The following is a 27,513-nucleotide window of genomic DNA, read 5'->3' on the forward strand; positions in this document are numbered from 1 at the left end:
AACACTCACCATGCTAAGAGCTCAGGTCTGTGAGATCCCAAAGGCAGAAGCCTAACAGATGGGTGGCAGTCAGGGAAGGCTTTCTGGAGAAGGCAACTTCACAGGCGAGTTCTCAAGGACTGCTCTCTGCCTTTCCAACTCAAGAACTCATGTTTTTAATTCTGATAGACAGCCTGGTGGAATAGGTGTTGTTGCTTTTACAGATGAGGCTCAGAAAGGTGAGTTCACAACCACCAAAAAAAGGAGTCAGGTTCAAATTCCCAGCATTCCACTCTGGCCTACAAGCCTGGGTTTGAGTGTGATCCCAATCTCTGGCTTGCAGAGACCCTTCTTGAGTGCTTCTCTCCCAGACCTTGGAATCTTATCTGTAAAGTGGGTGTATTGCTGGCTGCAGGGTTTTGGAGGAGCAAAGGACAGATGGCCGGAAAAGCACTTAGTTTATAAACCGAGAAAGGAATGTCAGTGGGGCCCCACTACCCAGCTGGGGACAGCACAACCCCATCTTTCCCCCAACACAAGAACCGGACTCCTGTCTTCTGAGCTAGCAGCAATCCTAGAGGCTGAAATTCACCTTGCCGAAGCTCCCCATCTAGAAGAAGCCAGACTGTGGCACGGAGGCACGTGCTCTTTTGACTGCAAAGCCTAACGGGAGGGTATAGGATCCTAGAGAGAATTCTAAATCCTGGACTTAGAGTATCTGTGCTGGAGGAATTCTAGAATCCAGACCCCCCTCAAAATGCCTCCTACAAAGCTTGGGAGGCTCTGGGTCAAGGTCGTGCAGCACCTGGCTTGGCAGATTGAAAGGATCACTAGAAATAGGATCCCATCTCCTTTGACAGATAAAGACCTAGTGGGGGGCAGGAATTGCCTAAGGTAACAGAGCAAGTCAGTGTTAGAGCTTAACACCCAGGCCATATCACTACATGGGGAGTGGGGTGGGGTGGGGCAGCCCAGGTGCCCAGGTGGTGCCAGAGAGCAGCCTGGGTGCTGTTGGGTGAGTAAAATGCCCAGCTGGTCTTACTAAGGAAAACTTTTATAGTCCTGCCCGGTTCCCAGCAAAGTTCTACTACTCACACTTCTCCTTCTAAGCCTCCCATTGCCCTGGGCAGCACCCTTCTCTCCGACCCTAAGTCTGACCATCTGTAAAATGGCCCCCAAGTACCTTACAGCTGGGCTGTCTAGAAATCCTAGGAATAAGGGGATTGGGAGAGGGAGGAAGAGAAGGGGCTTCTAGGGCTTTCGGCCCTCTACCTTAGGGGCGCCCTTTGTGGGGACCCCCTGGGGAGCAAGAGCAGGAGCCCGGGCTGGGCGGGGCGAGGCAGGGCGGTCGGGAGCGGGGCCGGGGGCGGGGCCTGGCCGGCCATCATCCCGCCCCGTCGGACGTCGGCGCGGAGCTCGCGCCGCGGGGGGAGGAGCGCGGAGTCCGCGCGTCGCGCGGCCCCGGCGGAAAGTTTTTCCTGACGGAGTTTTGGCGGCGGCAGCCGAAGCGGCCATGGACGCGCTCAAGTCCGCCGGGCGGGCGCTGATCCGGAGCCCCAGCCTCGCTAAGCAGAGCTGGGGGGGCGGCGGCCGGCATCGAAGTGAGTGTGTGCGCGTCCGCCGGGCCGGGCGGGGGCCGGGCGGGGGTCGGGCGGAGCGGACCGGCCTCCCGCGGGCGCCGGGGGCAGAGGCGCGGTCTGCCCGGTGCCCTGCGGCCCTGCCCGGTCCTGCGGGGTTGGGGGTCGCCCGCGGTCAAGTCGGGCTCCCACTCCCGTCCCGGCTCTGTGCGGCTGGGGAGGAGGGGCAGAGCTGGGGGAGAGAGCGGAGCTCGGGGACCCCAGGTGCAGGCGGCAGTCGGAGGGGCCGCAGGTGAGGGGAAGAGACCTGCGCGAACCCCGGCACCTGGCCACCTCGCCGCGCTGGGCAGCTTAGGGGAGCCCGGAGCTCAGCGGGAGGGGAGACAGTGCCCGGGGGAGGAGGAGTGGGCACCGGGGTTTGGGGAGATGCCCGCAGCCCTGCGCCCTCGCCGCGAGGTCCGCGGCCGGTGGGAGCCCGCGTGCCCCCCGCCCCACCGCCAACCCTTGAGGTCGTCTTTTGACCCCCAGGCGTCCAGGAACCGACTCAGGTGTGAGCGGGCTTCGCAGGTACCTACTTGAGGTTGGGGGCGAGGCTCAGCCTGGGGTCTCAGAAGGTACCACACCCCGAGCCTTCCAGACCCCTGCGTCCCCTCCTCTTCCCACGTCTAGGTGGCGAGGCTGGCGTTCTGGCCAATTTTGAAACCTGTTTTCTCTCGCACTTTCCCCCTCGGGCTTCCGAAGTCCCGGGGCGCCCAGGCGAATGGCAGGCTCACCGCCACCTCTCCCTTCTCCCGGGGGCGTCTGGGAGGCTGGGAGGGGGGGCCCCCTCCTCTCCCCGTCTCAGATTACTCTCAGGGAACCCGTCACCTGGCACGTTCCCCTGAGGCCTGAGAAACCCAGCCCAAGTCCCTCTTTTTTCTGCAGGAGAAAGGGAGTGGATTGCCTGGGGTCACACAGGCCTTCCTGGTAGATGTGGAGCCCGAGCCAAGACCTCGTACACTCCCACCCTCCTATCAAACACCTGGGACCTCCAGAGGAGGACTCCCCTCCCCCCTACCTCGCCCCCCTCCCCCTCCAAGAAACCCCTGACAGTACAGTCACACCCCACCCCCCCTTCCTTCTTTCCAGGGCTCCGCCAGGGGAGCCCGAGTTCCCAGTGCCAGCGTGTCTGGGCCTAGAAAGCCCGCCCTTCCCCTCCCTCTTGCCCCACTCTGCTGTTCCAGCTGTGGCCACCTCCTAAACCAAGACTGGCGCTGGGAACATGGGCTGGTGCCTGCTGGTGGGGGTGGGGTGAGAGACCCATTAGGGCTGGTCTGGGCCAGGCCAGGATGCACTGTCTCCCACACTTACTGGCCCCTAAATAGCCCCTTTAAATACTTAAGGGATTTGACTGGGACTTCTGAGAATAATGGTTTGTTCCAGTGGTGGAACCCTGCAGTTCTTCTGGGGTGGAGGAGGAAGGGGGTGCTGGGTAAGGGAAGAAAGCTTAGAAGCCTCTTTGATTCTGGGGAACGGGGAGAGGTAGCCACCTTGGATGGTGGAAAAGAGTTTCTTGTGCTGCTCTGATCTTGACAAGTCATTTTCCTTTCTGACCCTCAGTTTCCTCACCAGAAAAATGGGGATAAAAATTCTAACCTGATAGAGGCGTTGAGAAAATTCTTGATAATGCTTCCTACTGGCACCTCATTGGTGGTTTCCTCCTGTCCCACTCCCCCTTTGTGTCATGTGGACCTTCAACATGACTATTCCTGTGGGGGACAAGTTTTGGGGGCTCAGAGCCTATCTACACCTGCAGAGAAAAGGAGAGGACCTTTTCTCCCCTGCAGACCCCCAGAGTGTTGTCCTGAGCCTTCTGGACCCAGAATGATCTGGGTGGAACCTTCATCTGTCCCTCGTTATTGTCAGTTTCCTTATCTGTAAATTGCAAATAACAGTAGTGGGGGTGGTGTGTGTGGGGGGGGGGTGGTGTGGATTAAATGAAATAGCGTTTTGCCTGGAATAGCAAAGGGATTCAATAAATAGTAACTACTGCTTTTGTCACTTTATGTTTTACACAGTTTTTGCTTCTGTTATTTCATTTGCTCCTGTGAGGTGACAGAGCAGGGATTCTTAACAGACCTGTGTCAGAGGTAAAAGAACGGAGGCTCAGGCTCCAGCACAGCTTCCTAGAGGTAGCACTCCGAATCCCCAGCCCAGGGGTCTTATCAGCGTGCCTCCTGGACTCTGGCCATAGGACGAGCTGGGGCAGGCCCCATCCCAGGATGGGCTGACGGCTGACAGCCCCTAAGAACAGTGGTGGCCACAAGGTAGAGAGGGACGCTGTGGGGTGTGTCTGGGGTGGAGGTGCTGGGGTAGCTTGGTCTGAGGTGGTGTTCCGGCCAACTGGAACTGAGCCCTGTGGTTGACTTTTGCGGCCAAAATGAAGCCAGGGGAGTTAAGGTTATACTTGACACCTGCTATCAGCTGTGACTTGCTCCTCACCAAACCACTCAAGATCCTCAGCTGGGATTAGCATGATAATTGTTTTATTTGTGGAAAAACTGAAACCCAAAGAAGGGAGGCAGCTTGCCTGAGGTCACACAGTAGGCTAGAACCCCACACTTTTTGGCACTGAACCTCACGGCCCCCTGTCTCCCAGCTGGTCCTGAGTTTGAAGAACTATCTCCCTCTCCCACACATGGCCTTTTTCCCATCTCAGTAAATATTCCCATAAAATAAATATTTTATCTCAGTCCCTAGCCAGGGCTTTTCCTTTCTTCCAGCTGCCTGAAAGGTGGCTCACCCTGGCCCCTCAGTACCCTTCTTTCCAAGAGGGGGCCCTCTGATCTTCAGGCTCCCTACAGGCTGTCAGAGAACTCAGAGCAGGTAAAGAAATACAAGATACAGGTTCCAGAAAAGCTAGAGTATGGTGGTATGTGGGGGACAGAGAATCTATTTGTACTTACTTATAATATTTACAATAAAAGATACTATAAATAAACCCCCAAGTCATAATACTTACTGATCACAGACTATGTGACATGCCCCGAAAGGTACTGGAGAGTCTGGTGAACAAGTCCGTCTGTCTCCCAGCAGTGCTCACGGTCTGGTGGAGGAAGCAGAATGACCAGGGTGCGAATGAATGGTTTGGTGATAAGTAATGGTGACACCATGAAGAAGGATAAAGTGGGCTGAGGAAATGGCGGGTACCGCTTCCTTAGAGTGGTATCTTCCTTTGGGTTCTTCTAGAAAGCAGACGCTGAGAGAAGGATCTGAGTGTGAGTCATCTATTTGGGAAAAGATCCCAGGAAATATCTTCAAAAGTGGGAAGGGAAGAAAGTCCAAAACGTGGACAATATGAAACCAGTCACCAGCGTGGGTGACTGGAGCGCCATCCCCTGGGGAGTTTTGGGGGGGCAGTGGAGAATGTGCTCTTCAGTTATTCTGTTTGAGGGGCAGTTCCTGGCAGCGGTGGGTTCAGGGATGGGAGCCCTGAATACCCCAGTGTGCATGGGCATCGGCCCCTCCGGTAGCCAGAGAGCTGCAGGCGAGAGGTGGCTTGTCAGGTGGCATGTGTGGAAATGGTGTCCAGTGAGGGGATAAAGGTGGGGCTCTGATAGCGTCAGTGCGGGCAGTCAGGGAAGGCCTCTCCAAGAAGGTGACTTGGAGCACATGTGAGAATACAGGAGGGAGGAATCTGGGAACAGCCTTCCAGCCAGAGGGAGCAGCGGGTGCAGGGGACATTTAACTGGAGGCTGGGGCCCTGCTTCTCACAGGTCTGGTGGCTGAGGGAGGCATATGTGCCTTGAAGGAGTCAGGTCATCCCCTGCTCACTGAGGGGCACTCTGTTCAGGCAGCCGTGCAGGACAGGATGCCCACGCCTCTGGGTGATCCTGCGCGTGACCCCTGCCTCACATGGGAAGGGGCTTGGTGGGCACCCTTGGTGGGTGAACAGCACGGGCTGTGGGAGGCAAAGACCAGCATTGTCAATTAAGAGTCATGGCCAGACTCCTCTGAGCCTCTTTATCCTGTGAAGTGGGAATCCTAATATATCCTTGCCTCTCCTCACAAAATACTGCAAATGGCTGTGTGCACATTCAAGCTCTTAGCCCTGGGCCCTTGGTAATGACAGTAGCTCACACTTCAGTGGCCCTCAGCATGTGCCAGGCGTGGTTCTAAGCCCACCTGGTGTGTGAACTCACTTCATCCTCACAGCAACCCCATGGGGTGGACATGCTTCTTGTCCCAATTTTTAAGTGAGGAAACTGAGGACCAGGGAGGTGGAATGACTGAACCGCACAGCCCATCTCCAGACCCCATGGTTTTAACCTTGACAGCACGTTTTTCTCTTACAAGAGTAAGTAGGTACCCAGGAAATGAGAGCTTATGCTATGATCATTTTTTAATTATTTTCTTTTGATAATCTTAACTTCTGAAATTTGCTGGCACTTTTTACATGCTGAACCTGTTTCTGATGATGCTCTTGAGGAACTGAATCCATTTGTCAGATAAAGCGACTGTGGCCTTAGAGAAGCAGCTACATTCCGGGTCATGGCAGAGCTTGAGTCCCTTTCTGAGACGTTACCCTGTGGCTTCTGAGGCCACCTCCCCACCAGGCTGGAGGAGACTGGAGGCCAGGGCTCTTGGAGGTTCCCCCTGGCCCATGGGTTTGGCTATCGCTCTGATGTTCCAGACACCAGCCAGGCTGGGTCTCCTGGGCAGCAAGAGGGGCACAGGGGCCCCCTGCCTAGCTCTGAGTCCTGGGCAGGGGGCTTAATGAGGAAAGAGCACACGTTTGCAGCCGTGAGTTAAACTGGGCATATGGTCCGTCCCCAGCTAACTCTGACAGCAGGTCATCTGTAAAATTGCTAAGTTAAAATAGCACGGTCATTATCCACCACAGGGCCAAAAATAACCAGGACCGGAACAGGGCTGTAGACTCAGGCCTGTATTTGCCTGAGGGCCTCTGGGAGCTCTTCCTGAAGCCCTGGGCTCCTCCTAGGAAGGAGCATGTGGCCTCCAGCCTGAGGTGGCTGGCTGCTGGGTAGGCACCAACTCTGCGTTTGCCTTATTGAGTGCTCTTAGGTGTGGGTTTCTTCAGGGAGGGTGTGGGGCCTGAGAGACCTTCCACCTCATTGAAGAGATGAGTCATGCCCAGAAGGACAGTATAGGAGCAGAGGCAGGGTTCCCTCCCTCGAAGGGAAGGAGGATCTTGATCTTGCTGGGCCTGGGAGGACGGCGTAATGGGAAGGGGGAAAAGGACAAGGCAGAGCTGCAACACTGGGCAGGGGCGCACCTTCTCCAGTTCCTGGGGGAGACACACGGGAACAGAAGTCCTTCAAGAGGAAGACACATGGTAGACAGCTGCTGGCTGTGAGTGATATGGTTGGAGAAGGAAGAGAAGGAAATCCACGCTCAAGAGAGGCACAGGCGACCCGCTCACAGAGGGACGAGGCCCCCATCAAGAGGAGTGACCATGGGCGGGGTCCTGTGCTAAATAAGCACATTACGTTTATTATCTCATTATCTAATTTTATTATCTCATCAAAGGGTCAAAACAGTAGCCCTGTGAGCTGGGGACTGTTGTTTCCCCCATCTTATGGATGAGAAAACTGAGTCCCAGGGAAGGTAATTAATTTGCTCAAGATCACTCAAATAATGTCAGAACTGGGTTTCTTAGGATTAAGGCTTTTGCTTTTAACTGCTAGGCAGTCCTGCCTTCAAGGCTTCCTGGATGAGGCTGGATGCAAGGGGTTTCAATCAAATAAAGGGAAGGGCATTTCTGATAGAAGGAACTCCTTGAGCAAAAGCATAGAAGTGGGAAAGAAAATGTTGCATCACGAGGAAGAAGCTCTGCATGGTTGGAGCTTCCATTGTGTGTGCATGTGCATGTGAATGAGTGTGTGCATGTAGGGATATTGTGGGAGAGGACACTGGGACACCTGTGATTCCCCAGTAGTCATTGTGGGAATTGCCTGTAGTGGATTGGGAGCTGGTGGGGGCGGGGTAGCGGGTTGAAGCTCTGACTTGCTGTGTGATCTTGCACAAGTCCCATCCCTCTCTGGGCCTTGTCATCTGTCATGTGAGGAGTTTGGGCAGAGGGTCTCCAAGGCTGATGAGTGGCAACTGGTCTACCAGGGCCCTCATGAAGGAGGCCATGGAGTAGGATAAGGGTCAGGCCAGGGAAGGAAGAATGCAGAATATGCCAAGCATTTCAGAGGTCAGGGAGGACTGGGGAATGTTTTGACAACAAAAAGGTCATCTGTGACCTTGGCAAGCTTTGGCCCTTTGGAATGGAAAGAGCGGAAGTGGTTTTGGAGATGGGCCAGGAAAGGCTGAGCCGAAGGAAATGGGATAGTGGGGACATGAAAATGGCGGGGAGGAAGGATGTTTGCTATAGGGCAGGTATGGATAGTGAGATGAACGAGGCCACCCCTGATCGATTGGTGTTGCCTGCATGGAGCCTTGTATTGAGAAACAGTCCAAAGCCTGTAAATCAGAGGGAATAGAGCTGCAATTGATTAGCAATGTCTGTCAAGGGCACTAGTGATAGGCATGGTAGCACGTAGTTGGCCATCCTTGCTTAGATGCATCTCAGGTTGAAAGCAGTAGTCTGAGTACCTACTGAGGGGAAGCCTCAGGAATTAGGAATTGTGGGAGGAAATACCTCTGGCTCTAGGAACTTCTTCCTGACCTTTTGCTAAAATCAAGGTCGTTTGCCTCATAAGAAGATAGTATGGGCTACTGGTCAGGACCTTGGAGCTTGGGTTTAGAGTCAGATAGACAACTAATGTGACAAATCACGTGTCCTTTGAGCCTCCCTTCCCTCCTCTGAAAGGGGAATGAGAATGCCTGGCTGCCAGGTAGCTATGAATGTTAGAAGTAATGGTCAGAGCTGCTTTGTTGTTATTGTTGTCTTTCTTACTTGATAGCTCTGTTCTGCGCTGATGATGTGGTGTTCTTGGTTTCTTTGAGAGAAAGGCTCAGGTCTGATGGGGCTTCCATCACCCAACCCAGGACTGGGTCACCTCAGGGACTTTCTGATTCTTTTGGGGGGATCAAATGAAACAGGCTCGTGATTGATACAGCAGAGGATAGGGTCCCTTGTGTGTGGGGGGGTCGTCTCAGCAGGGGTTGGGCCTCCTCTTGGGGTGGTGGCCCAAGTGCAAGGGCTGGAGGGCAGTGGGCTGGGGACCGGAGCTGAGGATGGGGTTTGAGACATTGCAGACCTGAAAGAAGCCTTGGAGTTGTCCAGGTCATTTCTTCACTCAGCAGATACTGAGTGCCAACTGCATGCCAGGCTCTGGATAACCAGCCAACACGTCCCTGCTCACCTGGACATCAGACAGGGGGACTGGGTACACCTGTAAGTTCTTGTAAGACACCTTGCTGTCCAACACACATGCATTCTTTTTCAGATGAAGAAGCAGTCTCAGAGAGGGACAGTGGCTTGCTCAAGTCAAAACCAGAGAGGTATGGGTGTACAGGGCTCCTTCTGGCTGATGGAGAAGGAGGCAGAGCCCCTGGAGAAGTAGAACTCCAAGACAGTTGCTGGGAGGGGCAGCATGGGCCAGACAGGGTGGAGGGCCCAGGACTGCCACCTGGGCCCAATAGCGCAGGAACCCCCGAACCAGGCTGCGCCTTGTAGGCGGCGCCCACAGCCCTGCCGGGGCCTCAGCTGCCCTGGCACTAGTGATGCCCAGTCCGAAGCTTTCTTCTTGTGGCTCTTCCATTAGAGCCCCCGAGGGTCCCTGGAGGAGCAGGGAGAGTACAGGATTCTCCCAGCTCCTCTCCCAGAAAGTGGTCCAGGGAAGTGGTCCTGGCCATCTCCGTGCTGGCCCCTAGAAACTGATTCCTCTGTGGATCCTGCCCCATCCAAGATGGTATGTGACGCTGAAGAGCTGTTTCCTCCTCTTTAATGTGGCTACAATCATAATAACCTCCTGCACTGCAGCATCGTCGGAGAAAGGATCACAAGGGACAGGCAGAGGGCCTTGACAGGCAGGAGCATGGGGTGCTCATTCGTCTTGGTGATCGGGCTTGGAAGGATCCCTAGAGACCTTCCCTCCGCTTTCTGGCTTCATTGCTTCCAGCTGAGTGATCTGGGGAGGAACCTTGGGATTGTTCAAACCGCTGATGAAGACCACACTTGCCCTCCTGTCCCTCTGCCTGCTCAGGGCCCTCTCTCGCATGGGTGGGGTGAGGTGGGGGCTTTCCAGCTCTCTCTCCTGCGGTCTGTTTCCCTACCCAGCGAGCTGGGCTCATTTCCCCCATCTCCCAACCTTCCTGATCTCAGTCTTGGGCAGTTTTCAGAGGACCCTTGCTCCGTACCATGGCCTCAGCATTACTAGGCTTAGAGAGGAGAGGGGACTTCCCCAACACATGCAGGTGGTGGGAAGCAGAGCTGGGACTTGAACCCCCTGGATTCCAGTGGCCTTCATAGGATGTCATTTGAGCAGTCACCTCTCCCATTCCCTGCCCCCCGCCTCTCTCCTGGTCCCTCTCCTCCCTGCCTCTTCCTCTCCATGGCTGTGCGGATGGAGGCCAGCAGAGCAGGCTGGGGCCCTGGGAACTGCCCAGGTTTGAGTTCTGACTCCCAACCCTTTACTCACTGTATGTGACCTTTTGATGACTTTGCCTCTCTGAGCCTATTTCCTAATCTGTAAAGTAAGAATAACATCCACCTCACAGGATCGTGTAGAAGATTCAGTAAGAAAATAGCATGGTTTGCTCTCAGCAGGTATTAGTTTTGAAGTGTAGAGTTTGGGTTTTGAACTTGAAAATATGGGTTCAGATCTTGGCTCTTATACTTGCTGGCTCTGTGGACTTGGTTGTGTGATTTCACCTCCCGGGGCCTCAGTGTCTTTGTAAGTGCGTGCGATAAAAGTGTCTGCCTCATAGGTTGTCATGAGGATTAATGAGAATATTTTATGGAAGGCTTCTTGTCATGGTGCTTGGTAGGTACTGGAAAATGTTGGTCCTTTATTATAGGTAAAAATAATGGTAGATGAACGACCCCAATGCCCCTTGCTTGGTCTTCCTAGGAAATGGGGGCTGGGAGGACAGGGTCTGAAGGCCTCTCTTTCTGCACAGAGCTGCCGGAGAACTGGACAGACACTCGGGAGACGCTGCTCGAGGGAATGCTCTTTAGCCTCAAGTACCTGGGCATGACACTAGTGGAGCAGCCCAAGGGTGAGGAGCTGTCAGCTGCTGCTGTCAAGAGGATTGTGGCCACGGTGAGCCCCAGTCAGGGTGGGGGAGCCATGAGCCAAGGGCCAGCTTCTTCTTGGGGTACCACTCATCCTCTGCTTATTACCCTGATTGGATGCATCTGAGCTGTTCCCGTCCCCTAGCATCCGGCTTAGGGACTCTGGTAGAGGGGAGCCACTGGGCTTGTGGGGTCAGGGTCAATGTCCTCCTCTCCAGCTGTTGTGGCCATGGCTTCTCCCAGTCTCCCCTCCCCCAACTCAGGTCCCCTGTCTCAGGGTTGGTGACTTAGTGCCAAGGATTGGTGGGGAGGTTGCTGTCACGCAACCACTTGTCCTCTGGTCTAAGGGACAGTGTGACCCACCAGAGACAAATCTCCCCCCTCCCCAGCTGGCCATCCTGAGTAAGCATGGCGCTATAAATGCACCTCCCTTGGTGGCCTTGGACCCCTCAGCTCAGACCCTCACAGGTATAGTGGGTGGAGTGGAGAGTCCCCGGGAGTGACCCTGCTGGGTTGTGATAGCCCACTCAGTGCTCAGATGCTGCAGTCCCTCCTAGCTGAGTGTCCTTGGGCAGCTCCCTTAACCTCTGAGTCCCATTTCCTCCTCGGGAGAAGCTCTGTTGCCTCTAAGGACCACTCGAGGTCCAGGGCCTGGCAGATAGCAGGCACTCCGTGGGCAGTGGTTGTCCCTGGGTTTATCACAAGAGTGGGCTGACGGCTGTCTTCCCCAGCGTGTCTGCGTCTCTACGCTGAGGCCTCCCGGGGGCCTCGAGTCTGGGGCTTAGACCAGCTAGGTGTAGCCCACGAGAGTAGGTCCCAAGTGGGGCAGGCAGGTTCTCTGACCCACATCTACCCCAAGGCCAAGGCCAGCGGGAAGAAGCTGCAGAAAGTGACCCTCAAGGTGTCGCCACGGGGGATTATCCTGACTGACAACATCACCAACCAGCTCATTGAGAATGTGTCCATTTACAGGTACGCTCAGTGTCGCCCACATTCACTCTGCTGCTTGGGGCAGTGGGTGGGGCGCCCCTTCTGAATCCAGGCTCTACCACTTTCTGTCTGGGTGACCTTGGAGCCTCAGTTTCCTCGTGTGTGGGGGGCAGGGGGGGATGGAAACAGACCCTGCCTCTCAGTGCTGTTAGGAAGTGCTGAGTGCACGGTGCCTGGCTCACAGTGGGCACTTGGTTAAAGGGCAGTTGCTGCTGTCATTATTCCGAGTTGCAGGAGGCAGCTGAGGCCTACTCAGGGCTAGGACCCCCTCCCTGCCGCCCCTCCCCAGGCGTGCTGCTGAGTCAGGCTCAGTGCAGAGAGCTGTGAACGCAGCAGCTCAGCTCTGGACATCTGGCCAGGCATTCAGGGAGGCCTCAGGGCAGAGTCGGAGGCCAGAGCGTAGATGGTATGGGGGGGCGGGGGGGGGGCACTGTTCTCAGGGAGGCAGAACCCAGCCCTTGGAACCTTAAGCTCTCCCCATTCCCTCTCTTGGCTGGTCAGTTGTAGGATTCCAATGCTGGAAGGGACAGTCCATTTTACAGATGGAGAAGCTGAGGCCCGGGGAGTTGCCCAAGGCCCTACAGTGAGGTAGTGGCTGAGCTGGGACCAGGGCACGGAGGCTGGAGCTCTGTCCAGCAGGCACTCAGCTGCCGGGCGCTCCTCCACCCTCTTGCTTTGTCTCCAGGCACGTGGCTCAATCCCCTGGAGCACAAGCCAGTCCTGGGGGGGGGGGGGGCGGTGGTTTTAGAGTTTCTGGCTGGTGTCTTCCCCTCACCTTCCTGATTCTGCCTGCCTCCTTTAACTAGGGGAGGCCTCAGACCCAGCCCCTGCTGGCAAGGAGGGCAGAGAAGGAGGGGCCTGTCTGGGGAGACCTGGCAAGGCTTCTCCGGGGAGGTGGCAGGAGGCTGGATCCACTGGGGTGGAGAAGAGGTAGCTGCTGGCCTGGGGGTCCTAAGTGGTGCCGATCCCTGTGTCATTGGCTGTGAGGGAAGCCGGGAGAACTGGGGGAGGAGTTTGCTGAGCTCCTTTCCCACCCCAGTTCCTCTGCTGATGGAGATTCCTGGGCTGAGTAGCTGGCAGGGACGGAACAGACGAGGAGGGGTTTGGGGGCAAGTGTTCCAAGAGGAGGGAGCTGCTGTGTATTCCTCCTGGACCCGCTGGGGCTTCCAGGCTGGTCATCTTCACACACCCTCACCTGACTCCCAGCTCCTCGACCTCTGACCACACCCCGGGAGAGAGGGCCTGGGGCTCCTCCGACCTCTGGGCAGGGGCATGACTGGAGGGCAGGGAGGGAAGGCCCAGTGAAGGGCATCGGTGCGCGGGGCAGTGTCCTGCTCCCCATTCTGTGTGGTCAGCACACACCCAGAAGGGTAGCATGGCGGTTCCTCTGGAACCCGCAGGTGAGTGCAGGTCTCAGGTCTGCCACTTGCTTGGTGATCCGACCGTTAGCTTCAGTTTTCTCACCTGAAAAGTGGGAATGATAATAGAACCCATCTCAGGGCAGCTCTGAGAATTAAGTCATATCTAGAGCGTTGCCTGGGGTGCAGGAAAGGTATAGCTGTTACCATTTTGGGGTATGACTTAGTAGAGGGGGGAAGTACCCTCCACTCCTTCCTGCCTAGCCTGGGTGCCCCCCATCGATGGCCCAGAATGCCAGGTCCAGAGGCCAAAGCCAGAGTCTCCCCCTGGTGGAGTAGGATAGCTGGCTCTCAGGGACTCAGGGGAGATGCCCTGTGGGGCACCCCAGTTGTGGGCAGGCCCCTGTGCCGGGTTTGGTGACACTTCCCACTTGCCTTTCAGGATCTCCTATTGTACAGCAGACAAGATGCACGACAAAGTGTTTGCCTACATTGCACAGAGCCAGCACAACGAGAATCTCGAGTGTCATGCCTTCCTCTGCACCAAGCGGAAACTGGTCAGTGGGGAGAGGCTGGGGCCCAGGCAGGCTCTGGCCTTGGCAGCCCTGCCCCTGGGGGGAGGCAGGACCCAGAGGTGACATCACTTAATATGAAGTATGAAATTCCTGGGAACCCCATGTGGATGCTGAGAGCACTGAGTAAGCCTGGTCTGTGGGCGGTGACAAGCCCATGTCACCAGTCAGTGCCCTGGTCCCTTCCTCTCTAACGTGCTTGATTGGATTTGAATGGCGGGGGCGGGGGGGCACTCTCCTGTCAGGACAGTCTGAGGGTTCAGGGCCTTGTAGGAATTAGTCCTTGGAGACTGGGGATCAGAGGGCCCAGGTGAAAGGCAAGGGGACCTGGCTCGCTGTAGCCAGAGTGGGGAGGGAAATGGCCATTTTTTGGCACCTCCCATGCGCCTCTTTCAGTGGTGGACTTTAGTCCTCATAGCTCTGTGAGGCGGCAGCTGCTCCTGGCTTCGCTGTTTTTATTTTCAGTGAGGAAGCAGATTCACAGAGGTCAGCTGTCTTGCTGAAGATGACCCAGCCAGCTGGGCAGAGCGAGGGTTTAAACCCATGTTTCTTCCCCTCACCGCATGGCCGCAAGGAGCCCCGAGCTCCTTGCCCCATTTCCAGGCTACCCCCCTCGCCCCATCCAGCTGAGACGAGGGGGGCGCCTCTGTGGTCTCTGGGCTTTGTCTTGAACTTTGGGACAAGCAGGCAGAGTGAGTCCACCTTTGGTGTTGATGCTTTCGTTTCGGAGGCCCGGAGATCTGAACATCTGCTCTGTGAGGAGATTTCTGACGTTTATTGGTTTAGTGTTGGCCTCTGTTAACCTCCGTACGGAGCCCAGAGCCCTCCTCCCCATACCCTGTGGTCCCTGGAACCAAGGAGACAAGATCCTCTCCCCTGCTCCTCTCCTCACGGACACATCAAGGACAGCACCGTCTTTAAGTGGCCCCCAGGCTTCCTGCCACCCATCAGGGCCTGCTCGAGACACGGTATTAGTTTCCAGTAGCTGCTGTAAGAAGTTACCAGAAACTTAGTGGTTTAAAACAACCCAGATTTATTCTCTTACGGTTCTGGAGGTCAGAAGTCTAAAGTGGGTCAGTAGAGTTGTCATCCTTTTGGAGGTTCCAGGGGAGAATACGTTTCCTTGCCCTTTTTAAACTTTCTAGAGACCACCATTCCCTGGTTCCTGGCCCCTTCTTCAACCCGAGGGCCAGCAGTGCAGCACCTCCCAGTCTTCCTCCTGCTTCCGTTGTCCCAGGCCATTGTCACTGGCTCTGACCCTCCTGCCTCCCTCTTAGAAGGCCTGTTGTGATTGGGCCCCCTGGGTAATCCAGGATAACCCCCCATCTCAAAATCCTTAACTTAATCACGTCTGTGAAGTCCCCTTTGCCGTTCCAGCTAACCCTCACAGGTTCCAGGGATTAGGATGTGGATATCTTTGGGGGCCACGGTTCAGCCTCCCACAGGTCTTTTGGAGGGAGCACTGCAGGACGAGACAGATTAGGGGTCTGGTCCTGGCTGCTGTTCTCTGTGACTGTGGATAAGACCCTGCCCTTCTCTGGGCTGCTTGCCCATCAGCAGAATGAAGGTCACCTCAGTGACCTCCAGGATTGCTCTGAAAGGCCCCTTTCTTTTGTGGACCTTGTTTCTTTCCTGCAGACTCAGTGTCGCCAGCCACTCACCCAGGCCTCGTGATGCCCCGGGTCCCCGGGCTGCAGTGGCTTCTCCCATGACGGCTTTGTTCTCACAGACAGTGACTCTTGGCTTTGTCTCTTATGAGGCCACAGAGACTTAAAAATACAGGCTCATTATGTCCCCATTGTTCGTCTCTTCCTCCCACTGACCAGAGCAGACACTGGGCAGGGGCAGCTGTGGCCCATAGCCACTTCTGTGGGGTGCGGACCCTGGGCAGGAGGGGCGCTGCGCTCCAGAGGCTTCCTCTGGGAAGGGGAGCTAGGGGGTAAAAGAAAGCGGGTGCTCGCCCAGTGGCTGAAGGGAGGCCTGGTCTGGGGCCAGTGGACTTTAGACAGGCTTGAACAAAATCAGCCTGGCCCAGGCTGAGAGGTCAGTTATTGAGGAAAACAGCCTGCGCGCCGCTTGGCGCTGGCGGCTGAACCCTGGTCCGGCAGGGGGCATGGCTACTGCTGGGCACCTGGGCCCAGGCTCTTTACTTTTCCTCACACACTTTGCTCTGTGTCAGGAGCTGACTGGCTCGATTATGGCTTAGTCCACCCTTTCTTAGCTGGCTTTTCCCCTTCATACAGCCCAGGACAGGACGTGCTAAATAGGCCACCCAATGTGAGAGTGGTATTCTCGTGCCTCCGCTAGGCTTCCGCTGAGCCCAAGTTGGCAGTCGGAGATCCTGGCCGTGTTGGAAATCCTGAGATTCTCAGGGCTTAGTGGACATTTCTGAGAAGGAGGCAGAAAGTGAGATGGGGGCCTCAGGTTCTGCAACCCCCCAGCGGCCAGGTGCTCCACAGATGTCCGCTGCTGCCTGTCCCGGGCTAAGCCCTGTGTTGGGCACCGGGGACCCAGGGAATCGGCCGTGGAGATACCAACAAGATGGTGGGGGAGAAGGGCCAGGATTTGGTAACTGGAACACAGTGGGCTCAGTTCTAGGGTGGAGGTCAGTAAGTCTTCCCAGAGGTCAGTAAGTCTTCCCAGAGAAGGAGACATTTTGAATCAAGCTTTGAGGGCTGAGTAATAAGTGAGAGTTTGCCGGCCGAGAGAAGGGGTGAGGCGGTAAAGAGCGCGGGAACCCCAGCATAGGAGTCAGCACGCGCAAAGACAAAGGTGCAGAATTAAATGGTGTGATTGGTGGTTGAGGACTCAGACGTGACTGGAGCTGGGCTGGGTGGCAAAGTAGAGTCAGCCTGCATGCTGACCTAGCCCCCTAGCCTTTGGCTGGGGGCCCACAGTCTCCACATATCCCCACCCTTTCTCTGGGTGAGAAGTTGGTGACCACCCAGGGTGGGGGCGAAGGGGTTCCTTTCTGGGTTGCCCACCCGTTCAGCTCAGCTCGGGCAGCACAGCCACCAGGCCTCCCTCCCCTGGTGACTCCTGCTGGGCATGGCCAGGATGAGTTCCTCCAGAAAGAAATGCTTCTGTCTGCCCAACTGGGAGGCCTTCACCAGCACTGCAGCCTCAGGGTTCTGAAGTGAAGGTGGGGTTGCCGGCTTTGATGGGGGGCCCAGGGTTGCACAGTGCAGGTGGACTGACAGGAAACAAAGTGACCCCCCTGATTCTACCCCGGGCACGCTGGGGCGGGGCTGTTATGCCGTACATGGCCATCGGCATTCCTCAGGTAATCCTTCTGTGCAGGATTTATGCTTCCGGGGCAGCAGGGCCATAAGGGACCCGTGGCCGGACTTGGTCTGTGTACTAGGCTGGGATCTGGAATCCTGGGGGGTCCTGAGCTAGACCTGGCCCCTTGAAGGAACTCACAGCCTGGTTACTGGGAACAAGCCAGAGACATGAAAAACTGGGTGAGGTAGAACCCAGGTCAGGTGCTGAGAGACTCACAGGCCAGAGGCACTCCTGGGAGGGATAAGCATTTAGCCTGCGGGATCAGGGAAGGAAGACCTCCCCGTGGGCAGGCTCGAGCAGTCCTTTCTTGTAATGCTGCCCAGATTCCTGCACCCGCCCCAGAGAGCGGGGCCCACCCCACCCCCAGTCCCTGCCCAGCCTGGGCTTGTAGCCACCTGCGCACATGTGCATCTTGGGTTATATTTGGTTTACTTGCAGCTCGGGATTTCGGGGCGAAAGGGCAGAAATGTATGCAAGTGAACAAGTAGATTTATGCAAAAACAGTATCAGGTTCATGCCCCAGATATCCTGGAGGCAAAAATAATGGTGCTTCCATCTCCCTGCCACATTAGGTGACCAACCCTGTCTTGGGTGTATAGTGAGCTGACTCCGGCTGGTAATCAGCCCATATTTTTAGTTCATGGGCAATTCTCAATGGTAACTGGGTCTGTTAAACTTGATTCGGACGTGACAGCTTAAATTGTAAACAGCTGTGAAGAGTTTCATACTTAATTACCATATTTAAGTTTTGCTATAAAGCACCCATACTTGCATCAAAAATGTAAATGACGGAGAGATTCAAATGAGATTTTATACTTCATGAAGTTTAATTGGCATGGATCAGTCAGCTTGTTTAAGGATTTTAAATTTTAGAAAAAAGAGTTTTAAAGGCAATAGCCACAGATTCATTTCTCAATTAAATCAAGTCGTCTGGTGGAGGGAAAGGGCGTGGGTCCGAGGCTGGTTAGGCCTGAACTTATTGTGCACTTGGAAGAATCTGGTGCTTTCTTCCCTACGCCCGGGCTGTCAGAAGGAAGCTGGATGTCGCTTCCGGCTACAGCTGAGCTCTGAGACTCCCACAGCCCAGCAGCTGAGCTGTGATTAACCCTGAACTGGAAGCAGAGAGAGGAAGAGGCTGCGATGAATGTGGGCTGGGGGTAGGTCCTGGCTGAGGGAGGCCTCAGGAGGCTGGCCCCTTAGGCGGATGCAGCGTTGCACCTCTGGAGGGCGTGGCCCGCTCTGGGGGGTCAGGGTGTTTAGACTAGGTTCTTGCCTTTAGGGAGCACCCAGATGGGGCGTCACAGGCATGTGAGCTGGTGACACTTTGATAGGCATGATGCCAGAGAGAGGTAGGTGGGCCTGTGGGGCCCCAGTGCAAGTGACCTGAGAGAGCTGGTGACATCTGAGATGGGTGTGAAGGGGTGCATGGGAGTTCCTCAGGGGTGAAGGGCCAAGGGGTGGCCCCCTCTTCAGCGAGTTATGGCACTGAATGGTTTTGGTCCCCTGCCATGGGCACGCATTGACATCGTGGATCCAGTTAGAAGTCCCTCCGAGCCGGCATAGGGCTAACCAGGTCGAACCTTTGCCTCTGGCTGTTGGTCATTCAGGCAGTGGCCAGGCCCTTTCCAGTTCTGGCTTTTCTGCTCTCTCATTCCAAGGGCTAAGTTATTGTGTGAAGTCCTCGGGTAATTAGAGGAGGGCTTCCTGGAAGAAGCCAGCCCCTAGTTATTTGAATATAGAGAAGCCCAAAGGAGAGGGGAAAAAGTGGAGGCGAACAGCCATTGCAAACGTGGGGGCTGGAACAGAGGCAGGAACCTTGGCTGGGCTGCTGGTGCTGAGGATGAGGCCCCATCTGCCTGGAGAGGGCGTGGCCTTGTTACACCACAGGGCTGCTTGGCGACCAGGGAGGGGCCAGGACTCTGCCTTCACCCACCTGCCAGTTCGGAGCCTTGGTGGAGCGGAGCCTCGGGCCCGCATTTCAGACTTGCTGTTACCTGCCTGACAGGCCCCCCCGCCCCCCGTTTCCTGTTTTTCAGGCGCAGGCTGTCACCCTCACAGTAGCCCAGGCCTTCAAAGTCGCTTTTGAGTTTTGGCAGGTGTCCAAGGAAGGTGAGTCTTGTTCAGGGACACTGTGGGGGGCGGGGGTGGAACGGGGAAAGGCTGGCAGAGAGAAAGGAGTGGGGAGCGGGTGGTAAAGGCCCTGGAGTCCAGGCCCGGCTCTTCTCTTCCTCGCCTACCTGGTGTGTGACTTTGGAGAGCTCCCTTCACCTCCCTGAGTCCCACTGTCCCCCTGCGAAGAAACGGGAACAGCTGTCTCCCTCCCCCAGGGTGCTTGTGAGGGTCAAATCTGCAGTTTCCTTCCTCCCTGCTGGAGACCTAATGCCTGCCCCCCGACATTGGCTGCAGGCTGCCCCCGTCCAGCGATTGCTGGGGGCGGGGGCTGCAACGCTCTGTGCCTTGGTCCCACAGAGAAGGAGAAGAGGGACAAAGCCAGCCAAGAGGGAGGGGACGTCCTGGGCGGGGGCCTCCGAGACAGCACCCCGTCGTTGAAGAGCCGTGAGTCTTGGGCAGGGGGTGGGGCCAGAATCAGCTACATGATCCGGGTCTTCCCTTTATCCAGAGGGCCCTACTCACTCCCTCCTGGGCTGGGGCAAACCCTTGGTTTTTTATTTTTGTTTTATTGTTAAATAAATAATACATGCTCATCATAGATAAATTAGAAAATGTAGATAAAGGGAAAGACTGCTCGTTTTGGTGCATGTTCTTCCAAATGTGTCTCTATGCAACTATATAAATATATGTATACATCTCTTTCTGTACATCTAACATCTTATTTATGTGATCTCTTAAAAAACTTAACACCTGTTGTGAATGTAAAAATTTCAGCCTAAAACATTAGTTGGGGTGAGATTCTCGCCCTGTGGGCAGCCGTCCAGCTGCTTCGGGAGGTGCTCGGATGGGGCTCGGGTGGGGCTCTGGGTAGTCTGGTTGATAGGCCTGGGAAGGCCATATCTGAGAACAGTCAGGACCAGGATAGCTTGGGAGTCTCCCGGACGGGGCTTGGAGATGAGGCCTGGAACCAGGAGGCTCCTCCCACTGACAAACCTGACCGGACCCCTCATAGTGGTTGCCACTGGGAACCTGCTGGACTTGGAAGAGACGGCCAAGGCCCCGCTGTCCACAGTCAGCGCTAATACCACTAACATGGACGAGGCACCGAGGCCTCAAGCCTTGAACAATAGCAGTGTTGTCTGGGTGAGTGGTCATGTGGCCTGGGGACCCCACAGGGATCCAGCAAGCCTCCGCCTGATCCCTGGTTGAGGCCTAAGGCTTCTTTAGGGCCCAGGCCTTGGCACCCATGACTTCAGTCCTTTGGGAGGGCCAGACTCAGCCCAGCAGCACCCAGGCCCAGGGTGGGGGGCAAACAATGTCCCTTTGAACTCGGGGCTGCCTCCCCAGCAGGCTTGGCTCCCAGCACAGCTGTCTCCTCACAATGCACAGCCTCTTGGTCTGAGCGCCCATGGCTGGGCCCACCACAGGACCAGGCAAAGGCTCCCTTGTTCTTGGCGTGGGCACAGTTTGCTCCCAACACCCCTCCCTGCTCCGCCATCTGAAGGAGGAGGCTGAGGCCTGGCGGTCAGCGGTTGGGCTCTGACTTGCTCTGTGACTCGAGGCAAGCCCCCGACCTCTCTGTGTCTCAGCTTTTTCAGCCCCTCAATAAAGATGATGACCTCTGCCTGCAGAATCTCCCAGAGGAAAGTAGGTTTTTTTAATTAAAAATTTAAAAATTTTTTCACTTGAAAATAATTTCAGACTTACAAAAACGTTATAAAAACAGTACAAAGCATTCCTGTTCACCTCTCATCCAAATTCTCCACATATCAGCATCTCACACAAGCACGTTACAGTGATGGAAATCATTACCATCAATCCGACGCTGTTAGATCATCACAGGCCGTAGTCACGTTTCCCCATGTGTCCACTGCACGTCCCTTTTCTGCTCTCAGATCACTTGCAGAATCACAGGATTCTAATTGTAAAATATCTGGAATGGTGACAGACTTGGGAAACTCAAATCCCGTTCGATATGGCCCCCTCGAGTAGGCATCAGGAGCCCGTTCTCTGCTGCTTGGGAACCACCCTTAGCACCCACCTGTCTGCTCAGGGAGGCTGCAGGGAGCCCCGCCCATTGTTTTCCCACCTAAGCTGTGGGGTTCCTGTCATCGGTTACCCCTCAGGAGCTTAGAAGTGGATGAAAGCAAGAAAACCTTCTTCCCTACCCTCTTTGCTCTTGGAACTTAAAAACCATCTACCTCATCCAGTCCAACCCCCTCATTTTACGGAAGGACAAGCTGAGTCCCAGAGAGGAGCAGCAACTTGCCCAAGGTGTCCCTTGAGTGGTGGCTGAGCTGGGAATTCTACCCACCCAGATCCTCTTTCTCCTGTTCCACACCCCAGGTTTGGGCCCGCGGGTTGAGATGTGTGTACCTGTTCCCCAGGCACTCACCAGACTCCTACGCTTGTGTCCCGAGTCCCCATAGCTTACCCAGGGCTGGGCTAGCTCCTGGCTGTGAGCACGGGCTCCCCCACTGAGGGTTCGTATCTCCTGCTTTGTTTTCCCCAAGGAGCTGGATGACGGCCTGGATGAAGCATTTTCAAGGTAACATTAGCTGGGCTCCTTGTGCTGGGGAAGAGGGCCTGGCATTTGTGGGCTGGTCTCTGGGGTCCTTTGCCATATCTGAGAACATGAACTCTGACCTTTTCCAGAGCAAAAAAATGTCAACTTGAATGCCTCCTGGGATGGGGAACTCACTATCTGGGGTTGGCCAGGTCTGCTAAAAGGCTCTTGCTGTTGAATCAAAAACTATTCCTAGTGGCTTCTCTACCACAATCTGAGATGAACTAAACACTCTGCAGCTCAGGTTGATTCCCTCTTCCTACACCTGGTGGAGCCTTCCAAACCTGGCTTTTTGCAGGCTTTGTTCCCTCCAGAGGCTTTGCAGTTGTGGAAAGGGGTAGGGAGGAGGTAATGCTTAATGAAACCTATGGAGCGATACATAGAGGAGGAATGTCAGGCACAGCAAGGAGATACTTTGGTCTTGTCTGAGGGTGGTGGCCTTTCCCCATCTTCCCAGGGGCCAGCCCTGTAGCCATGGCTACCTTCAGCTTGGGGACATGGCCCCGAGAAGGCTAGGCTGGAGAGAGCCCTGGGCAGCCCAGGGTTCTGAGCACTGGGCCTGGTCAGTCAGGCGCCCCTGTCTCCCTGGGGACCCTGGGCAGCCCCCTGCAGCCCTCTCCTTCCTCCCCAACCCCTCCCTGCCAGAACCTGCTAGAAACCCCTGGGCCTAGCCTGGGGAGGTGGGGGTTCAGCATGGATGGCCCTTTCAGGGAGGCAGAGACATTCTTTTTACTGTCTTCCTGCTGACTGCAACCCCCTCATTTTAAGAAAATCTTCCATTTGCTTTTTCCAGATTACTTAAGTATCCTATGCTCTTTATTAACAACTTTGAAAATCAGCAAAGCATTAAACAGGAAATAACACCATCCTATAATCCCACAGCCCAGACTTTTGGGCTTAATTCATGCTCATCCTATACATACACATTTTTTTTTCTTTTTGCCTTGATCACTCAAGATGGTATTTGCATTTGGGGATCCTGATTTTCACTGAACACTGACCTATCAGGAGCATTCCCCCAGCCTGTTAAAAACTCCTTGTAAACACCTCATTTATTGACAGCCTCACCTTCTTCTAAGGACCTGGGCTGTAATTTACTTACCTCTCCCCTAGTTTTGGATGCTTAGGTTATCTTCCTTCCTGTAACAGTTCTGGTCGGTGGTCCGCTCCTGGTTGCACCGCCCCCACCGCGCGTGTGCCCCTCACTGCCCGCACGAGTGCTGCCCTTCCCCCTCTTTCTGGGTGGAGTCGAGGCAGGGGTGGCTCCCCTGGCCCCTCTCTCCAAGGCGGGAATGCCCCTACCTGCCCCACAGTTTTCTGAGCCGTTTGGTCCTCAAGAGTAGACTCCGGTCAGAGGCGCCACCCGTCCTGATATCCAGGACTGTCTTCTCTGGCCCCTGAGTCCTGGCCTTGTCCCACCTGTGCCCTCTCACTTCCGCCCCTTCGGGGGCCCCGGGCTCACAGAGCTCTGCTTTCCAGGCTTGCGCAGTCTCGGACAAACCCGCAGGTCCTGGACACTGGATTGACAGCACAGGACATCCATTACGCCCAGTGCCACTCACCTGTCGACTGGGACAAGCCTGACGGCAGCGGCGCCGAGCAGGATGATCTCTTCAGCTTCTGAGCGCCCTGGAGCTGGTGGGACGCGTGATAGACCAAAGCCTCTGGTGGCGGTGTAGGGCCAGCGCCAGGACCCCCAGCCACCCTCTGCTGGGTGGCGGCCTGCGAATCCCAGCTGCATCCAGTCAGGCAGGGGGGGAAGGAGAAAGTTCTCTTTTAGCCCCGCTCTTTCTGTAAGAACTGAAGGATGCCTTGAATATTTATTCAGTGACTCCTGGTTCAGCTCGGAAGCCGAATTTGCGTCAGGCACGAGCGCATGTTTTAACCAGCTTTCTGCCCTCTCTTGAGCAAGCTCTGCTCTGCTGCGGGTGTTGGTGACCAAAGCATTCTTGTCCCTTCTCTCTTTCTAAGGACCCAGATTTCCCTGGCGGTGCCCCCACTCCTTACTGAGCACAGGAGGGCCCCGCAGCCTCAGCAGAATGCTGCGTCCTCAAGTGTGCCTTCGGCCGGGGCCCCGCTGGGCTTGCGCCCCCGCCCCGGGGCTCCCCGCGGAGGGGCAGCCCCTGACCAAAGACAACGTGTAGCTGGCACTTTAAAGCGCACACGGCAGGTGTGGCCCCCAGGAGCTCCTCGAAGGTGCTGCATTGCATAGAGCTTTCTGTCTGCCCTTCCACGAGATGGTTCCCATCGGGGCTCAGAACCAGTGTACCTGGCTGCCCATGGGTCCCCAGGGTCTGACTGCAACAGTGGGGATCATCTGTGACTGCCCTCCGTCGGGGTCCCCCAACCCACTCTTCTCCTCGAGTTGGACGGGCACGTGCCCGCTCTTCCTGTCTCGTCCGCGTGGGTGTCTCTGAGCCCCGATTCCCCACGCCTCCGGGGACAGCGTGTAGTGCCGAACACCGAGCCTTGGTCAGGACTCTTGTCGCCATTTTACAGAGGAGGAGACAGGCCCCGAGTGTGGAAAGGGTGGAGGGCAGAGGAGAACCAGATCTGATGCCAAAGTTGCCTCTCCCAGCTCACACCTCCCTTCTTTCTGGCGTTGTTGTCCTCCCAGGAACCAAAAACCCCAGCTCTTTTCTGACCAAAATGTGTTTCATAACAAACCATCTGGTGCCTTTCCACAGACAACTGGCTTGAGCTTCCGCGCCCTGCTCGCTGGCTGGCTGCCGATTTGCGTGGAATGAAAGTGTCGATGCTAATTTGGAGGGTGAAACCAAACTAGACGCCGGAGCATCACACTCTTCTTTCCCGACCCTCACCCCTGGGTCGGTGCATGGCAGCGGCGTCTGTCCTCTGTCTCCCGTCCTCCTCCCGCTCCCCCCGCCCCAACCTCGGGGCTCCCAGCAAAGCTGCCAGTGCCCTCTACCCCTGGGGGTGCCTCCCAGGCCTGGCTTTACTGAGCTCAAGGCACTGATGGTAGCAGGTTTCACCAGCCCAGGAGAAACACACACCATTTCTCAGAATCTACTTCTCTAAGCACTTGAATCGGAGCACAGAGAAGTGCCTGGCCGAGGGGTGGGGTGACATTTGTAGAGTGTCTATCAGAATACGGGAATCTGTTCCTTTCCCTGCCCAGCGCCTGCACCTTGCTTGCCCACCCCAGACCTTGGTACTGGCCCCTGGATTTATTACGAGGCAGCAAGTTTAGGTCCCGACACCGGCTGTCCCTGGCACGAGGGTCCAGAAACCCCGGGAGGCCGTGGTGTGTGTGTGTGTGTGTGTGTGTGTGTGTGTGTGTGTGTGTGTGTGAGTGAACCCCGGGAGGCCGTGGTGTGTGTGTGTGTGTGTGAGAGAGAGAGAGAGAACCGGACTTGGCCTTTGTGTGGGTCCCTGGCTGACAAGCTGTCTGTGCTCCCATGTGTCTGCAGATGAGTCTTGTGCTTTGCTTTGTGTTGCTGTAAAAGACATTCTAATGAGGAAAAGACTAAGTAATAAAGGTTCTTTTTTTGAAAGACAAAGAGCACTTGGAGGGAGTGGCCTGTGGCCGGGTGGGAGCGCTCCTGCCTTTAGGGACTGCAGTGGTAGTGACCACAGGCCGAGGCATGGCAGGGGTGATGGTCTGTGCTCCCCTGGTAGAAGCCCAGCGGGGCCCCTTCGCACCCAGCAGATGTGGGTGTGCGGCGAGGTCATCCCTGGAGAGCTGCACCAGCGATCCAGGGCAGCGGAAACCTAGGGTGGGGCCTCCCGGCCAGGGGTCTGCGAACCCATGGAACGTGCATATGATCATGTGTGGGTCCACGTGTGCGTTTTTCTTGGGGAGGATGTCCATCATTTCCGTCACATTCTTATGTGGGTCCTTGATATGCGTTCATTTAGCAAACTCTGTGCTGAACACAACCCAGGCCTGGGGGTCAAGTGCTGGGGCTGGCAGTTCGGACAGGGTCCAAGTGGACTCCAGCTTGCGGCTTTGATGTGAGTGGGGACCGGGGTGGGAGATGGTGGAAAGTGTTTTAGTGACGTGGGAGACCCAAGGCCTCACTCGGGCTGTGACACTGGATCGGCCACTTCTTTCCTTAAGCTTCGGTTTCCCCACTTGGGAAAAGGCTGCAGCAAGCTCCACCCCTCCCAGCTCCCTGGTTTCTGTGACTCGGGTAACCATGATGTCGTTGGTGGCTACTGAGAAGGCTCAAAGTTTATCTCAGAGCAAAAGGCATTTGGACCCAATACATTTGAGGAAGTCAAAGTACAACGGACAGTAGAGGCAGCTGCGGGTCACTGAGCTCTTCCTGTGTGCCTGGGGCCGTGCTGAACTTGATCTCCTCCGAGCCCAGTGCTTTTAGCTGCTCTTAACTGCTGCAGCACCCAGGCTAGGGCAGAAGGCGGTCGTGCGCCCAGGCCAGACGCAGATCTGTGTCACCCTTGACCCCACCACGTCCTGACCTCCCCGGAGCCACACCTGTAGTCATGCTGCCCGTGGCCTCCTGTGAGCCCCACGGTGCCGGCCACAGAAAGGCCCCTCTCTTCGGGCTCCCGTGGGGGTCTCCTCCAACACGTATCTCTTTGTCCCTTTCAAACAGTGATATTTAAAATGTCCGGAACCCAGAGGTGGGGCCCTCTGATGTCAGGCCGACTCACTGTGAATTCTGAGTGGATCATAGATGACTAAGAAATTCTCTCCTTTCTTCTCCCATAATCTGAAAAGACACGCAGCAAGTTCATCTTTCGGTTTAAATTTGGCCAATGTCTTTAGTCTCCGGATGTCTCAAATTATGAATCCTGAGCACCCGCCGTCTGCTCTTTCATGCATAACGGATGAAGCCAGGAAGAACAAAGTCGCCTTTCAGATTTGATGGGACCTTCAGCTTCACCGGGTGGATGTCGAGGTCTTCTCTCCCAGGAGGAGATGCCATCCAGTTAAATCTCTCCAAGGACTTCTCAACAAGCCCAGATGGGGAATTGGGGTAGATTCCGTGCCCTTGGCTCTGGCCTTCCTCCTCCTGCCACCCCGTGTGTACAGATCACAACAGGTGGCCTGCTTACCTGTTAGGACGGGAGCCTTTCTCCAGTGCTTTATACATGCCAGGCCCCGTTAGGTCCTTTACACCAACATCGGTGATACTAATTCTAACAACTGTGCTATGAGGTGGGTGGTCCTAGTCCCATTTTCAAGATGGGACAACGGAGGCTCAGGGAGGATACGTGAATTGACCAAAGTCTCACAGCCAGTAAGGAGTCTGTCCGACTCTAGTGCTTATTTCCACAGCACTACCCACCCTGTGGAGTGAAGGGCAAAGCCGAGCCGAGCGGCCCATGCCCAGAAATGGGCAGCCTCTCCCATGTGGCAGATGGGAGCTGCGGGCCAATGGGTGTCTCCATGGGCAGAGTAGCGGGCCTGGGCCAGGCTAGGCGCCCAAAGCAGGGGCCGTCTTCCAGACGGGTCCAAACACATCCTTCCTGCTCTCCCTAGGTAGCTGCCCTTCGGGGCTGTTGCTCTGGACATGCCCGGTTTAGGACTTGGCATCTGCACCGTGTATTCCCCCTGGTAGGCATTGCGCAGCCTGGGGCGGGCAGGGAAGGTGGCTGGCCAGAGTGAGCTTTGGGGTTCCTCAGAGGGGGAAGGTGTCCTCTGGGGGCAGACTCAGTGTGTGGCTGGTGGTGAACGGCAGCCTCAGAGGCGCCGGGGAGGGGAACACCTTTCCAGAACACCGGCTGCATTTGCACACATTAGCTAGTCGAAGCTGCTGTGCAGGGACTGTGCTAGCAAGCTTTATAAGCCCATTTTAAAGACAATGAAACTGAGGCTCACAGAGCTTATGTGACCTGCCAGCCTTCCACAGATGGTAAGAGGCAGGTTACTGTCCCAGTGTGGCTCTGCCTCTCTCTG

The 27,513-nt window shown here is 55.8% G+C and overlaps 1 protein-coding gene across 1 annotated transcript; it reads left to right on the top strand.

Moving 5' to 3' along the window:
* The first annotated feature begins 1,434 nt into the window (after positions 1-1,434).
* LDLRAP1 (low density lipoprotein receptor adaptor protein 1) lies at positions 1,435-25,141 on the top strand. The gene is made up of 9 exons (XM_021684136.2): positions 1,435-1,580; positions 10,629-10,771; positions 11,603-11,715; positions 13,534-13,648; positions 18,985-19,057; positions 19,418-19,504; positions 20,073-20,203; positions 21,574-21,608; positions 23,106-25,141. The coding sequence occupies exons 1-9, from the start codon at positions 1,493-1,495 to the stop codon at positions 23,248-23,250; spliced, it is 930 nt and encodes a 309-aa protein (XP_021539811.1). The 5' UTR covers positions 1,435-1,492; the 3' UTR covers positions 23,251-25,141.
* Positions 25,142-27,513: the final 2,372 nt, after the last annotated feature.

The sequence above is a fragment of the Neomonachus schauinslandi genome, chromosome 4 (genome assembly GCF_002201575.2).
Source record: "Neomonachus schauinslandi chromosome 4, ASM220157v2, whole genome shotgun sequence".
Classification (NCBI taxonomy): domain Eukaryota; kingdom Metazoa; phylum Chordata; class Mammalia; order Carnivora; family Phocidae; genus Neomonachus; species Neomonachus schauinslandi.